This window comes from Hemitrygon akajei, chromosome 10, assembly GCF_048418815.1.
Source record: "Hemitrygon akajei chromosome 10, sHemAka1.3, whole genome shotgun sequence".
In the NCBI taxonomy this organism is placed as follows: Eukaryota; Metazoa; Chordata; class Chondrichthyes; order Myliobatiformes; family Dasyatidae; genus Hemitrygon; species Hemitrygon akajei.
This window is the reverse complement of record NC_133133.1, coordinates 158878938-158895493: the sequence shown is the minus strand read 5'-3', so window position 1 is coordinate 158895493 and position 16556 is coordinate 158878938. Positions and strand designations below refer to the sequence as shown.

General features: G+C 43.1%; 1 protein-coding gene across 2 annotated transcripts in view; it reads right to left on the bottom strand.

The window, feature by feature from the left end:
- Positions 1-1128: 1128 nt before the first annotated feature.
- Positions 1129-16556, bottom strand: part of met (MET proto-oncogene, receptor tyrosine kinase) — a 132247-nt gene continuing 116819 nt past the window's right edge. For both annotated transcript variants that reach the window (XM_073059509.1, XM_073059508.1), the window contains 6 exons: positions 14357-14437; positions 14034-14215; positions 10931-11040; positions 9091-9256; positions 4157-4293; positions 1129-3074 (listed from right to left, as the gene is read on the bottom strand). In XM_073059509.1, coding sequence (XP_072915610.1) covers positions 2864-3074; positions 4157-4293; positions 9091-9256; positions 10931-11040; positions 14034-14215; positions 14357-14437 — 887 coding nt within the window. In that variant the 3' untranslated portion in view covers positions 1129-2863. The remainder of the gene's footprint in view (positions 3075-4156; positions 4294-9090; positions 9257-10930; positions 11041-14033; positions 14216-14356; positions 14438-16556) is intronic.

The window sequence follows — 16556 nt, the reverse complement described above, 5'->3', positions numbered from 1 at the left end:
TTAGTGAGTCTGGAATATGAGGCCTGGAGTTCAGCGTCCCATCACTCGTGAGTCTCTGGGTTGATGCCGAAGATTAAAACCCAAAGTCGGGGGTGGTTCTGGAAGTTGTAGCCCAATGGCCAAAGTCTTCAGTCTGTGAGTCTTCTGGGGAAATCAGAGGCCCGAAGCAGCCTGTCCTGAGGTTGGAGGACTGTCTATATGTGTGACTGGGTGGATGGATAGGAAGGAGGGAGGACATGGGCTTGTTATGCTGTTGCTGTTGTTTTCATTGCTTGTGTTGCTCCACTGACAAGGGGAACATGCTAAATTGGCACCGGAATGTGTGGTGATGATACACCCATACATCCTCAGGTTGCATAGCGCCCTGAGCTGTGTCAGCATTCTCAGAAACCACCCCTGCAGTGTGCGCGGCTGAGTGTCGCTCCTGTTGCCGGGGACAAGGAAGCACGTAACCGAGTGTGCGGCTGGCATGGTTGAGTAGGTCTCCAAGTGGAGAGCATGTGAGTGAGGACGTGTCTGGGTTTTCAGGTCGAGTTTGTCCATGTTTCTGCTCCCTTTGAGGAAGTATCCATGATCTTACATTTCTTGGAGCAAGTTCTTCAGCTATTATTCTGGACATTGATCTGTTAGGTCACCATTTCTGTGTAAGGGCTCCCTGGGCCCTCCAGTGACCATACCCACTCTCAGGACTCCTAAGGTGTATTAGAATGAAGTGGGGTATGCACCATGGTGCTATGGCAGCCTTGTGCTCTCCTCAAACTGTACAATCATTTCCAACAATTGTTGGATTCATTGGCCACCTGCCCTTTGAGACATACAGTGTGTTATCTGCTTGTGGTCGGTTTCAACAGGTGGACACTGACATTAGTTAAGCTTAATGTGTGGTCACAGAAGCATCAGGATTTTCACCTCCAATGTTTGCATGCTATACTGGAACAATCGACTTGTGGGGGAAAAGCCTCCTCTGTGCTGTTTAAGCAAATATATTTTTATGGGGTTTTAGAAATGTCCGGCTCACAGCCTATCTATATAGCCTCCAAAGAAAAAAAAACCTAGCCTCCCAAAATATTAAACCATTGAGATGCAAATGATCTGTGCATTTGTTAATTGTTTATATATATTTTCACATTGAGAGCAACTGTTTTGTATTTAATAATTTAATACTAGATACAGTAAATTGCAGAAACAGGAGATTGCATATACCACAGTGGTTATTTAACATCTCACTTTCACTGGACTCTGAAAAAACAATGCATTACTAGTGATCCTGGGAGAACAAGTATATTTCATTAACAGAGGTACACAGATGATGCATGAAATTAAGAAAAAGCATTAATTTATAAAAGGTTTTGTACACAATAATAACATGGTCCAGTTTTACTGTTGCTATTGATGGTTAATCAATTAAAAATAAACCTATCTTTATTAAAAAAATAGAACACTCCATTAAATTTTCAGGATGGAACTTGTCTTTAGATCTATCATGACTTTTTTTTTTCTCCTGCAGTCCACAGAACAGCCTTATTCTACAGCAGAAGCTACGGACAAGATTCCCAATGACAACAATAAAACCAGAAATGGTGAAAGAACTCAGCCAGCCGAGCTGCATCTGGGTAAAGAGAACTCATCGATGAACTCATCGACCTTCCTCAGAACTGGGTGGGGAGGAGGTGGTGGAGCCAAGTGACTGCAGATACTGAAATGTGGAGGACATAACGACCTGTTGGATTGACTTAGTGGGCTGAGCAGCACCTGTGAGGCAAAGGGATGGTCGAGACCCTGCATCAGAACCGCAGTGGAGGTCCTCACAGGTTTCAAAACAGAGTTCGGGGAAATGAGAGAGGTTCAAGGCAGAACAACAAATGGCGATAGGTTTAGAAAGGGGTAACCCATGGAAAATACTCAGCAGGTCAGGCAGCATCTATGGAGAGGAGTAAGCAGTAGATGTTTTGGGCCAGGGCTCTTCATGAGGACTGGAAAGGAGGGGAGAAGAAGCCAGAATAAGAAGGTGGGGAGAGGGGAAGGTGTACAAGTTGGCAGGTGAGAGGGGAGGGCCAATGGTGAGGAATATGAGTTTCAACTGTCAGTCAGACATTTAGAAGAAATGGGGTGACCAAGGGGCAGAGGCATGGTAATGGTAAATGATGACAGAGGTTTACCATAAGTTAGAAAATTAATTCACTGTTCATTCCAGTGCCTGGAAAGCAGACAAGATGTTGTTCTTCTGGTTTACACTGTGGCAGTGGAGGAGGTGGCAGGCAGCAGTTTGGAAAAGGGTTGGGATTGAGAATGGAACAGGAACTTCAGGACATCTCCTGACAGACTGAGTGCAGACAGTCTGCTCTGCCAGTAGCCGGTCTGGCTTCGGTTTCTCCGAGGCAGTGAGAGCCACATTGTGAAGACTGACTCGGGTGGGAGAAGAGTAAGTGATGTGCTGCTTCATGCAGAATGATTGTTTGGGTCCCTGAATGGTGAGAAAGAAGAGGTGAATGGACAGTTACAGGGGTCAGGAAGGAAGTGGTCCCAGTGGAATGTAAAAAAAGAGAGAAGATATTACCAGTGGCAGCATCATGTTGAAGGTGGTGGAAATCGGGAAAGACAACGTGTTGAATGGAAAACTGGTGGGGTACGAGCAGAACTTTATCTTTGTTCTTCTTTGGGGGAGAGGGGGTTCATTTCTCAGCAATGGCAGACAGCTTTAACTGGAGTTCATCTCTGTCACTTCGTTCTGCAGAGTTCATCACAGTTGATACCGTTGAGCCAGCAGCACATTTAATATAGGGCTTCTCCCTTGTAATGGCTGGAACAGATTTCTTGCATTCGTCTGCTGATAAAATATCCTTTCCAGAAACCCCGCCTTCCATCATGCATGGGCATCTCTGTCCTCACTGTCTTGAGATGAATAAATGGGTGGATAGGGGAATCCACTGTTTAGGTTGACATAGGTTGTATTTAACTGTATGTAGTGATCTCCAGTAATCGTGGAAAGAATTGATGACAGATTTGAAACAATTTCCAAAAATGTTGGCCGAATTTCCTGCTTTGGGTTCCAACATTTTAGCATTATTGCATACCTGTAATGAGGGAAGAAAACGAATTAATGTTCTGAAAACGTAAGTGAACAGATGCAATGCACAATGCTCACAATCAGATTTAATTTCACCGGCATATGTTGTGAAATTTGTTAGCTCTATGAAATACATGATAAATAGGTATAGAGAAACAAACTGGGTTACATTAGTGTGTGTGTATATAAAATATATATATTATATACAATATATATTAATGTAAGCTAAAATTAGTGCAAAAAAAAACAGAAATAAAAAAGTAGTGAGGTGGCGTTCATGGGTTCAATGTCTATTTATAAATCAGATGGCAGAGGGGAAGAAGCTGCTCCTGGGTTACTGGGTGTGTGCCTTCAGGCCTCTGTACCTCATTCCCAATGGTAACAGTACGAAGAGGGCATTTGGAGATGGTGGGGGTCCTTAATGATGGACTCTGCCTCCCTAAGACACCGCTCCTTGGAGATGTCTTGGATATTATGGAGGCTGGTACCCATGATGGAGCTGACTAATCTGACAAGTTTCTGCAACTGTAGCCCCACCCTCTCCCCAAACCAGACGGTGATGCAGCCAGTTAGAATGCTCTCCACGGTGCATTTGTAGGTTTTCAAAGGTTTGAGTTGACAAACCAAATCTCCTTAAACTCTTAAGCTCAAGCTTCTTCTGACATCCAAATATGAAATATTTCCTTTAATAATGAAGACTGAGAAGGACATCACTTTAACTGGGACACCACAGAGGTTCTGATGCAGGCAAACACAAAGCAGACACAATAATTTTTAGAAGCATGGTTCTCTTCTGATAAACAAACATTTAGGAATAGACACCATCTATGAACCCCTAAGAGCAAAAGAAATGTGGGCCAATAGAATTCAAAGGTCAGATGTAGGGGTAGCCAATCAGGACCGAGGCAAGCGATCGAGGGGAGAAGGGGGAGAGCTATATAAACGCCAGCAATCCCGGAGAGAAACACCAGCAACTGCACGCTGAGGATGTCATCTTCGACGGGTGATGAAGCATCTGTAAGTCATTTGCCAAGCTTGGTGAACACCACAACATCAAACACCTGTCGTAACTCCGAGCAATCTACTTACAGCGAATCCGGACAGTATTCAGGTTGCAGCAACCTTCTGCCTTGTAACAAGTAAACAGTGACATCAAATGAATCGACATCGGGATAAGGTGGTGCTCCCCGCGTCATCAGCTCCCACAGCAGTACACCAAAAGACCACTGTTGGAAACAAAATCAATATTATTCGCAAAACTCAATTTCAAAGAATGAGAATGACAATGCGGTACTTCTTTTTGAAAAAATACAGAGCTACAAAGTTCTAAGAGCAATAGATTAGCACTTAGGAAGTCATCTAGGCTCAGCATTTGACGATTCTGGTGAGGTGAAGGGTCTTGATCCAAAATGCCACATGTCCATTTCTCTCCACAAATGGTATGTGACACGTTTAGAATCATCCAACATCCTGAGCTTTGCTAAGTGTATGATATGGCCCATCGATGTTTTTCTCTCTGCCTCTAAACGTTAATCTGTTGACTTGATATTACGATGGCAAAGCGTTTTTAGTCAATGGAGCTTTGATTATATTCCTAACATAGCTGGAGAAATTTGACTTTATTTAGTCCAAAAGGAAAACTGCAGATGCTGTAAACCTGACATTGCATTTACATGGCATCATCAATGCAGCAAAACCTCCCAAGGTCATTACTAAAGAAAAAAAAACGATAGATGGAATGAGAGAGTGGTTAGCTACCTTGAGGCAGAAGCAGATCAGTGTATAGCCAGCAGTGATAAACCAATTAAAACTGAGATGATTAAGAGGCCAGAGTACAAGGTTCTCGAAGAGGTAACAACTCAAGGGTACAGAAAAAGAGAGGAGAGAATTTTTAGAGGGACTTAAAATAAGAATGAGGATTTTAAATCTCAGACAAAACCACTTAGGATCCAATGTAAGTCAATGAGCCCAAGAATGATTAGGGTAATGACTCTGGCTGGGTTTAAATTAAAAATGTCCAAATCATAAAGACAAATGTTATTTTTGTCACATATTTAGATTTTAGATTGTGAGGACACTCAGTCCTTGTTTATTGTCATTTAGTAATGCATGCATTAAGAAATGATACAATGTTCCTCCAGTATGATATCACAAAAACACAAGACAGACCAAGACTAAATGACAAAAACCACATAATTATAACATATAGTTACAACAGTGCAAAGCAGTGCCATAATTTGATACGGGCAGACCGTGGGCACGGTAAAAAAAAGTCTCAAATTCCTCGATAGCCCACCATCTCATGCAGACGGTAGAAGGAAGAAGAACACTTCTTGCCATGAACCTCCAGCGCCGCAAAGCTTCCCGATGCAGCCTCTGGAAACATCCGACCACCGTCAACTCTGAGTCCGTCCGAAAAGCTTCAAGCCTCCGACCAACCCTCCAACACCGAGCACCATCTCTGCCGAGCGCTTTGACCCCGGCCCCGGCCGCCAAGCAACAGGCCTTCCTCTCCGGAGATTTTTCGATTGCACAGTAGCAGCGGCAGCGAAACAGGTATGTCAGGAGTTTCACCAGATGTTCCTCTGGGCTTCTCATGTCTGTCCCCATCAAATCAGGATTGTGCACGGCCCCTACTTACAGATAATAGATATTCATTCCTGGAGTGGCCGCGCGCGCTGCCACTTTCTTTCTTATTGAAACGAACAGTGAAAAGCATCATGTGTGTCAAATCAGATCAGTCAGGATTATGCTGGGCCACATGCAAATGTCGCCACGCTTCTGGAGTCAACATAACACACCCACGACTCTCTAATGCTAATCCGTGCATCTTTGTTGCAATGTGAGATGCAACTGTAGGTCATGGGGAGAAGGTACAAACTCCTTATGGGAATTGAAGTCTGACTGGTGATTGGTGACGCGATGTGCTAACTGCTATGCTACCGCGCTGCCTCATGGTGCCATGTGCATTGGCAAGATTAGTTTTGTGGTTCAGTCTTGGCTTGCTCCACTGCGGACGTGCTGGACATTGTACAATCCAGGCATCATGGGGCTTTGTGCAGGAATGAATTTCTGTAATCTTCTCCCATTTTGGACGTGGCAGAGAGTTATAGGAGCAGTATTGGCCCACTGAGTTTGCTCCACCATTTCATCACGGATGATCCATTTCCCTCTCAGCCCCAATCTCCTGATTCTCCCCATAACCTTTCATTCTCTGACTTACCAAGAATCTATCAACTTCAGCCTTAAAAATACCTAATGACTTGGCCTCCACAGCTTACCTGTGGCATCAGATTCTGCAGATTCACCACTCTCTGCTTAAAGAAATTCCTCCTCACCTGAGTGCTGAATGGATGTCCCTCGATTCTGAGGCTGTGTCCTCTGATCTCAGACTGCCCCGCCACAGGAAACACCCTCTCTACATCCACTCTAATTGAGGAAAGTCAAAGGGAGGTTTGAGATTGAAGGAAGGGACAGGCCGGGATGACTTGTGACCTGGGCAATTGGGTGAAGAGATGATCTGGGTGTTATGGTCAGAGAAAAGACCAAAAAGAACGATGCGATTCATAAGTGTTAGCAGTAAAGGCGGCAGGTGCTGTGGTTGGTAGGAAGTGACCTCTGAGGAGGAAAAGGAAAGGAAAACTCATACTGGATCTCCCCAGATTATGAACATCTGACCAACGCACACACATAAGAACAATGACAATGTTTAAGAGACACTTACACGGAAAGGACTGACTCAGAGGAACGTGGACCAAATGCAGGCACATGGAATTAGTGCAGGCAGCTTGGGAAAGTCGGGATGGATGGCCTATTTCCATGCTGTCTAGCTCAATAAACCTATTTTATGTAATATCGTATATCTAGGGACTCTTGTGTCCATGGAAATGCTGACAATATTTTTTAAAGACTAATTAAGGGTAAAGATTAACTTTATTTCTCCTACATACAGTGAAATGCATTGTTTCTGTCAAGTCGAGCCAGTGAGGATTGTGCAGGGCGAGTGTCACCATGTTTCCAACGCCAACATGATATGCTGACATACTCACTAAGTATGTCTTTGGAAAGTGGGAGGAAACCGAGCGGCCGCATGAAGCCCATGTGGTCACGGGGAGAATGTACAAACGTGTTACAGACAGTGGTGGGAACTGTACGCCGATCTTAACGTTGTAATAACGTTTCACCAACCGCACCGCCCATTTTCGTGAAGCCCATCGAGAGTGCAACTTGAGAGTAGCTCCCTCAAGCAAAAAGCATTGAGCATTCTTCATTAAATATTAAAGATAAAAACTGCTCCCTTAAACTGCAGAGGAAACACACACGAAAGACAGAGTCGTTCAGGCTTCACTTCATGCTGCGTGAAAAACGACCCTTTGGTCAGACATCCATGCTGATCGAGATGCAGTTAAGCCTATCAGCCCTTGTATAATCCATTTTTCTACACTGGCTTCTCCCCCCCTCCCTCCTGCTACACTGTTATTTTGAGTCCCACCTCCCTGTATCACGAGTTTAAACCATTTGTTTGTTATGTGCTGTGTCATACAATGTGGGCAGTCTTGCTCTTTCCACGACCATAACTGTTCTTTGGCAAATGTTTCTACTGAAGTGGTTTCCCATTGCCTTCTTCTGGGCAGTGTCTTTACAAGATGGGTGACACCAGCCACAATCAGTACTCTTCAGAGATTGTCTGCCTGGCATCATAACCAGGACTTGTGACATGCACCAGCTGCTCATACGACCATCCACCTGCTCCCATGGCTTCACGTGACCCTGATTGGGTGGCTAAGCGGGTACCCATGGGTGACCTGCAGGCTAGCAAAGAGAGGAGCGCCTTACACTTCCTTTGATAGAGACGTCTCTCCACCCTGCCATCCAGCATTTAAACTATCCACTTGTAAACTTCCCTTCCAGAATGTTGGACCCCTTCCATTTTACTTGCAAGTTATCCTTCCAATTGCTTCAGAAGAGGTTCCAATAATTCAAATATCTGAAGCCATGCCACACATTTAGCTGTTTCTATTCCTACAGGGAACAATCCTGAGCACTCCTGCTATATAACATTCTACCTAACTCCCTTTGCAGGACCTCATCATTCTCCATTCCCATGTTAATAGTATCAACATAGACCACAACCTCTGGCTGCTCACCATCCCCTTTCAGAATGTTCTGCATCCACTCAGTCATCCCCTTGACACCCCGGGGTCACGTCCGCAGCCACAGTAATGCCTGCCTGTTGCGAAAGGGAGCATTTTGAAGCCTCTCCCAGTTTTCTGATTAGTGGGATTTATGTCTGCCCAAAAGGAGGTGAAGTAAAGACAGCAGCCATTGGAAGGGACAACAATTGTTTGATTTTCAGAGCATTAAGGCTAACAAGACAGAATTAGAAAAAAATTGCCTTTGTGCAAGAAAATTGGCTTTTATATTTCATAGCGACACACACAAAATGCCGGAGGAACTCAGCAGGTCAGGCAGCATCTATGGAAATTAATAAACAGTCGACGTTTCAGGGCGAGACCCTCCTTCAAGATTGTTATATTTGAAAGTCACATCAAGTTGACTATTGTATTTGATAGTCTGAGCAGAAAAGCAAACGTTGTTCACATTTATAACCACAAGAGGTTCTACTGATGTTGTAATCCTTCAGGAACACACACACACAAAATGCTGAAGGAACTTAGCAAGTCAGGTAGCATCAGTCTTGGGCTGAGAACTTCATCAGGATTTGAGGCATCGACTGTTTATTCCCCTGCCTGACTTGCGGTGTTCCTCCATCATTTTGTGGACCTTGTTTACATTTAAATCTGCTTTTGTCTCAGACATTTTCAAAATCAAATTCCCATCATTATACACCTGCATAACATTCTTCCCCCTTCAAATGCACTGTGCGTTAATGGAAGTGGTGACTTCTATGCTGATTAACCACAAAAGAAGGTAATTTTCTTTTCCATTATGTCACATATATTAGTATACTGTATTTTACAATGTGCCTATTTGAGATATTACTCGGTGAGATTGTACATTACCACATCAGACTTGGTTGTGAATTTCTGAGTCTGCAGACTTTCCAGTGCCATCCACTTCACTGGCAGTTTGGCACCACTTTTATTATTAATGCTGTAATATTCCTTCTCATAGATATCTCTTGCAAGCCCAAAATCGGCCACTTTTACAGTATAGTTCTCATCCAGCCTGGAATGGAAATATCATAGGGTTTTATATTGATGTTAGTACACAGATTTATTGCTTTGTTTCATTAATTCTTTGTCACATTTTAACATAATTACTCCCCAAGAAAGTTTAGAACATCTGAAAGTTACTCAGGTATTTTGTAAAGTGTGTGTGTGTGTGTGTGTGTGTGTGTGTGTGTGTGTGTGTGTGTGTGTGTGTGTGTGTGTGTGTGTGTGTGTGTGTGTGTGTGTGTGTGTGTGTGTGTGTGTGTGTGTGTGTGTGTGTGTGTGTGTGTGTGTGTGTGTGTGTGTGTGTGTGTTGAGTGGAGAGAGGGTGACGTGTTATCTTCAATCTAACAGAATGGCCCCTTCCGAATGGACAAAATGTGAATTTTTTCTTTTGGAACTAATTTTCATCTATCTGGAAGTCAAAAGCAACAAAAAAAGTTATTGGTTTTGTACCCTTCCTGTTCATTTAAAAAAAACTATTATGTAACAAATGTGAATTTGTGCCATTTATCCCCGTTCAGCAAACTCTAATCCAGCCATTCTCACGACATGAAACAGAGTCTATTTACAGGTTTTCAGGTTCAGGCTTACAACAGAGTTGCTTGTCTGTTTTCTTACTATGGACTCTAGGGTATAGAGAAAGGAGAGCCCACCAAGAACGCACCAACATCTTCCTTCAGGCTGTTAAGGAGTTAAATTTAAGACCATTCCCATTGTGAAAGAGATCGGCTATCTGCATCAACTTAATCCTTCTACTGAAAAAGCATGAATTATGGATGAAAGTAGAAAGTAGGACAGACATCTGTGTTATTTGTGGGAAATAACAGTCCTCAAAGTCAGTTTCAACATACCCTTAGAGGATACATTGCCAAAAGGCTAAAATCAATATTCTTCTTCTGTAAGAGTTTTGTTTTGTGTAGAGGAAGAAAAATTGCAAGTCATAGTCTATTTATCAGGTTGCAATGTAGAGCATATTAATAATTGACAGTTAGTTTAGGAACTTCTTTAACTTATTTAGCAACTTTAATAGAGGACACAAGGAGGACAGAGGGATACCGAGCAGTAGTGGAATTATCTGGGGAAACAGCTATGGTAGTTTTGGCGTGATGTAAGAAATGGCCTAAGGAGAAGCACTGGAGAGTTGGGAGGGGTGGGTGGGATGGAGGGATGAACAGGGGGAGGACTGCCCATTAGCAATGGAACTGTGGAAATATTAGACTGGAAGAACCACCAGTAGTCCAAACCACTTGAGTACGTTGAGTTGCAGGCGTCTACAAAATTAGAGAACAGTAAGCAGGAGAGTTTAATTGAAATAAATGGGCTGGGATGTGAGTCAATTGGAACAATTAGGGGAGGAGGTGAATTCTGTCGAAGGGCAAGCTTGCATTTTAAAGGAGGATAAATTGGGATGTGTCTTGAACATTTATAGGTTAATTAGTACATCAGTGTGTCATTTACAGCGGTGTAAAACTCATGCTGGAAGCACACAGTTCATCATAATCAATCAATAGCTGTCCTTGATTTGTGCTTTAAACAAACACGTGCACTTTAAACAAACACAGATGCTAGTTAAGTATAGCAAACATTTCGAGCAACTACTGGAACACAACAATAGTAGAGCCCACAGTTCTGGCAAAAGAAACGTATCTGCTGTAACATGCAAAGCATATTTGATTTTTGTACTCACATGCAGTTTCTTGCTGCAAGGTCTCTGTGAACAAACTTTTTGCTTGCGAGATATTCCATCCCTTTTGCAACATGAAGTCCAAAACGAATAAGATCCTTTACTGTTGGATTCTGTGACACAGATTTCTGCAGTTATTAGTTATAGGCAATGAGCCAAATATTCAGTGGTTTGTAATGGTGAATATTCTTAGGATTTTGTGGTTTGCTGGTCATGGTTAGTAAGTGTCTCACCTTTGAACCACATGCTTTGCATTCAAAATCAACTCTACCTGTAATTAGAGTATAATCTAAACTGGTATTTGAATGAGCCATATACTTTGCATTCAAAGTCAATTCCACCTGTTATTCCAGTATAATCTAAACTGCCATTTGAATGTAATGTAAACAAAGTTTAAGATGACTACAACCAGAGGTCATGGGTTAAGGGTGAAAGGCAAGAAGTTTAAGGGGAACATGAGGGGAAACTTCTTCACTCAGAGGGTTGTGAGAGTGTGGAAAGAGCTGCCAGCACAAGTGGTGCATGTGAGTTCGATTTCAACTTTCAAGAGAAGTTTGGATAGCTACATGGATAGTAGGGATGTGGAGGGGTATGGTCCCAGTGCAGGTCGATGGGAGTAAGCAGTTTAAATGGTTTCGGCAAGGACTAGATGGGCTGAAGGGCCTGTTTCTGTGCTGTACTTCTCTATGACTCCATGACTCTATGAGATTTTAATGCAGTACTTGGGAAGTATTCCGAGTAAGCCTATGTCAGCACTGGGATTTGTGTTCGAAGAGGGACAGTTCTCGCTGCTGGCCAACATTCTTCCTAATCCTACCTTCAGCATCAATCTGCTTGAGGAACTCGGTGGGTAGAGTAGCATCTGAGGGGGGGGGGGTGGTGGAAGGAGGTGTTGACATTTTGTCCTGGAACATCAACAATTCCTTTCCCTCCACAGGTGCTGCTCGAGTTCCTCCAGCAGGTTATATGTCGCTCCAGATTCTGCAGTCTTCCACATCTCCACTTCCTACCTGGGGTTGGAGGGCTATGTGTGTCTGGGAGGAATAGGGCTGGTTGTGTTCCATGTTCTCTGCTGACCATGGTGGGCATTCTATGCTGGTGCCAGAATGTGTGACAACACTTATGGGCTAGCCCCAGCACATCGTATGGTGTGTAGGTTGTTAACAAAAATGATGCATTTCACTGTATGCTCTGATGTACTGTACATACTGTATGATAAACAAGTCAGAATTTTGAATATGGGCAAAGCTAAAGATGGCACCAGATGGTGATTTCTCCCAGCTCATCAACAAAATAGTTAAATTCTTCCTATTCTAATGTCTGTATTTTCCTTTTCAGGGCGGCTGGGGTCCTATCAAGATCTGTGATATACAACGCCACTCAAAAGCTGTATTTCTGCATGACGGCATGTTCCTGTTCTCGGAGCTCACCGATTGCCCACGTTTCAGTATGTCCAGGTTCGGTTTGAAGTTGGGTGACCTTGGGGCCTGCGTGGCCCCGTGGACATGAATTCGCTCTCGCCAGTGTTGTGTACCGAGCCGGAACATCGAAGACAGCCAGAGTGGCTGACAAAGGATTTTGCATTCAGTAATCGATTTGCTGACTCTCGAAAAAGTGCAAAAGCAACGCTTCGGACTGACTGCGACATCGAAACAGTGACTGTTGCCTCCCCTGTCACTGTGGAAGAAGCGATATCTGTCTCTCCCTCGTTAGTGAGAGAGAAAGCCTGTGGGATGTTGGAGTAAAAGGTTAATTGTTGACAGACTATTGGCCATTTTCTTTCGTTGGACTTTGCTGTTGCTTGCAAGGTGGGTGGTAGGAATGCTGATGTTTTATGCTAGAATAATTCGGGGAGGGGAGGGGGAGGGTTGATGCTGCTTGTGCATGGGAAGGGAGCAGGGGGCTTTGGGGCTCTTACGTCTTTTTCCTGTCATTCATTCTTTGGGTTTCTTCTGTTCTGAGGGTGTCTGCAGAGAGTAAGAATTTCAGGATGTATACTGTACACATTCTCTGATATTAAATGGAACCACTGAACTATTGAAAATGATTTGCAGAATCTCGTTGAGTGTAATTTGGGAGCAGCTTCTGTTTATATTAATTTCAGTGACTTAACTGCAGAGATAACCTAAGAGGAGTGGAAACTTAATGATACAACACTCGATTTAAGCATATATTTAAGTTCAATGAAAAAAAAGTGACTTGATTCATCTAGCTAATGCCTTTCCAACCACTGAGCACATCTACATGAAGCATTGTCGTAGGAAAGCTTCATCCAACATCAAGGACCCCCACTGCCCAGGACATGCTCTCTTCTCGCTGCTGCCATCAGGAAAGAGGTACAAGAGCCTTAAGAACTGTTACTACTCTCAGCCATCAGGCTCTTGAACCAAAGGGAATAACTTCACTTACCCTGTTATTGAAATGTTCCCACAACCAAAGGACGCACTTTCAATGACTCTTCATCTCATCTTCTTGATATTTATTGCTTATTTATTTATTATTATTGTTCCTTCTTTTTGCATTTGCACAGTTTGTTGCAGCCTGCCCTCTGGTTGAATGCCCTAGCTGGATGGTTTTCATTGATTCTGTTATGGTTACTATTCTATAGATTTGTTGAACGTGCCCATAAGAAAATGAATCTTAGTGTTGTAAATGGTGACATATATGTACTTTGTGTTACAATATGCACCCAAATGCGCCAGCTTCCGGGGCTTAGATGTTCCAATACTCCAGGATATGGATACCCTTTAAAGATTCAGGCCTGCCCCGCTAATTGGCGGCCATGTTTTGGCACCATGATTTTAATATTTGAAGAGCATCAATGACGTTTGGGAGCTCAATGATCAGCTCTGCTTGGATTCTCATCCAGCACCTAGTTTAGAACCCTGTCTTTGTTTCAGTCTCGTATTGTGTCTCGATTCTAGTCTCGGACTTTCCAGTACCTGTGTCCTCACCATCCTCGCCTAGGTCCCTTGTCATACTTCGATAATAAATTCACTTTGAACATGACTATGCACACCAGATTTCAAACAAACCAGGTGTGAAGTGATATCTATTTAGTGCATTTTGTTCAAGCTTTCCCAATGCATGGACGTGATTCACTTACATGACTCTCATCTCTGATAAAGTTCCGTAGGTCACCATGTTTCATGTATGGCAGAACTACCAGAGGTGATCCTTGGCTCGGAAGGCAGATCCCAAGCAGGGAAAGGACATTAGTATGTTTGAAATCTTTCATTATTAATCCTTCCCTCAGAAATTGGGTAACTTGTTCTACGCAAGTGATTCCTGTGCAAATAGATACCATATATTAATGTTTCACATAGAATGCTTTACAACTCAAAGTGAAGAGCTTACTAGAAATTTGCAGTGTTGCAGAATATTCATTGGGAAAATTAAATTTATAGAGCAAGCAGCTTGTTTACTTACTGTTGAGGCATTTCACTGCACAATGTACATGGTTCCCATCTGGAGCAACAAGAGTTCCATGGCATACACAGCCAAAGTGGCCTATTAAATTTTGAGGTAACAAGGAGAAAAAAGCTTTATTGAATAAACATAGAGTGATTATGAGCATACTTTACTGTAGAAATACATACAGTAAGCTTCAATTTGAAGAACAATAGTTAGATGTATTGAATCACTGCAGTCTACAAGATACTTGAAAGAGCATGTTTGCCCGGAGAGCTTATCAATTCTCCAGGGAACCTAAGGCAGCCTTTACAGAGGCAAAGTTATGTCCTGTTCTGTTGAGAACAAGAGCAGTGGCAAAGTTACCCTGAGAAGCCCTGAAGCCAACTCCAGTTTTTTTTAATCAGTTGCTATAGGCGAGTATCATTAATTTCTGTCAAACATCCATCCCTAATAAGTAGATGGCAAACAGCTTATTTGCCCGAGTGCAGAGATTTTCACACGCACATCTGGGTCCGGGGTAGGGCGTGGGGACTTGCCTCGTGATCAGAATTCCCTCAAGTACAACCCTCACTGACTACACCCACATCACTGTGGGCTTTTTCACCACATGCTGTTGCTCGTTTTGAATCTCCACAGAAGTTTGATCCCGGATGGAGCAAAGGCATTTTAATTGTGTATGATGACTTTGGGCCAGGCATGGCCTTCAGAGTTCCCTGTCACAGTTACTAGATTTGATTCTGCCTACCGCCATCGTAGTAGGCTGGGAAGCCAATTCGCGCCTTTACAATTTTGGGCTGCTAGCTTTGACCAAGTAATTCCCTTCTTAAACACTGTAGCAATGTCTTTATTCTTCTGCTGTAAGCTGCAGGAAGGGGAAACTTGAATAAAACAAAGTTAAGAACCAAGGGGGATAGATGCAGGCCCAGGCTGTATGGCCTTTTTGACCCGTCTGCCAATCAGACCTGAATGGATCTTGGCCTCTAGATAGATAGATAGATAGATAGATAGATACTCTATTCCTCCTTCATGCTTGATTCTATACCTTTTGATTGGCCTGTCGTTGTCTTAGTCAATGACTACAAACAGAATTTCAGGCTTAATATTCCCTCAGCAGGCTAAAGAAATTCTGCACGCCAGTCACCTTTACAATGTTTTTTTATTGATGCATTCCATAATGGCTCGGCACGGCATCTGTTCTGTGTGTGACCGCAAGAGCTGTGGACATGGCTCAGCGCATCATGGAAACCAACCTCCCTTCTATGGACTCTATCTATACTTGTCACTGGCTCAGTAAAGCAGCCAGCATAACTGAAGACCCTACCTACCCTGGGCATTCTCACTTTTCCCCTTTTCCATTGAGGAAATGATACAAAAACCTGAAGGTCCATACCACCAGGCTTAAGGGCTGTTACTATCCTGCTCTAATTAGACTATTAGGTGGTAACCTAGTATGATCAGGTGAACTCTTAACCTCACAATCTACCTTGTTATGATCCTGCTCTTTATCGTTTACCTGTAACTGCACTTTCTCTGTAGCTTTTACACATTATTCTGCATTGTTACTATTTTAATTTGTTCTGCCTCAGTGCTCTGTGTAATGATCTGATTCATATGAGTAGTATGCAAGACAAGCTTTTCACTGTGACAATAATAAACCAGTACTTTTTCTTCTCTGCCCATTCCCCATATTTCCAGAGCAAACATGAGGAAATCTGCAGATGCTGTTAATTCAAACACACACAGAATGCTGGTGGAACACAGCAGGCCAGGCAGCACCTATAAGGAGAAGCACTGTCGATGTTTCGGCCTGAAACCCTTCATCAGGTCAGGCCCAAAACGTCGATGGTGCTTTTCCTTATAGGTGCTGCCTGGCTTGCTGTGTTCCACCAGCATTTTGTGTGTGTTGTCCCCGTATTTCCAAGTATTTTCTACCATTAGTAAAGAAAAGGTCAACAATCCTGCAGTTTGCTGCTATACTTATGGGTCACTGGTAAATGCAAACCACGTGGTGGAATTTAACCAAAAAAGGAAGTGCAAGATTTGATTCCTGATCTATGCTAAATGACCAAATCTCCACCAGCGTGCCACAAAGACAACATTTAAACAACGTGGCAGTTATTTTTACCTGCTAAAAGAAATGGAACGAGTCTAAAGACATACTAAAACATTCAAATATATTTCCCCGGTTTGCTATTAAAGTCAGGATCTGCTTGAA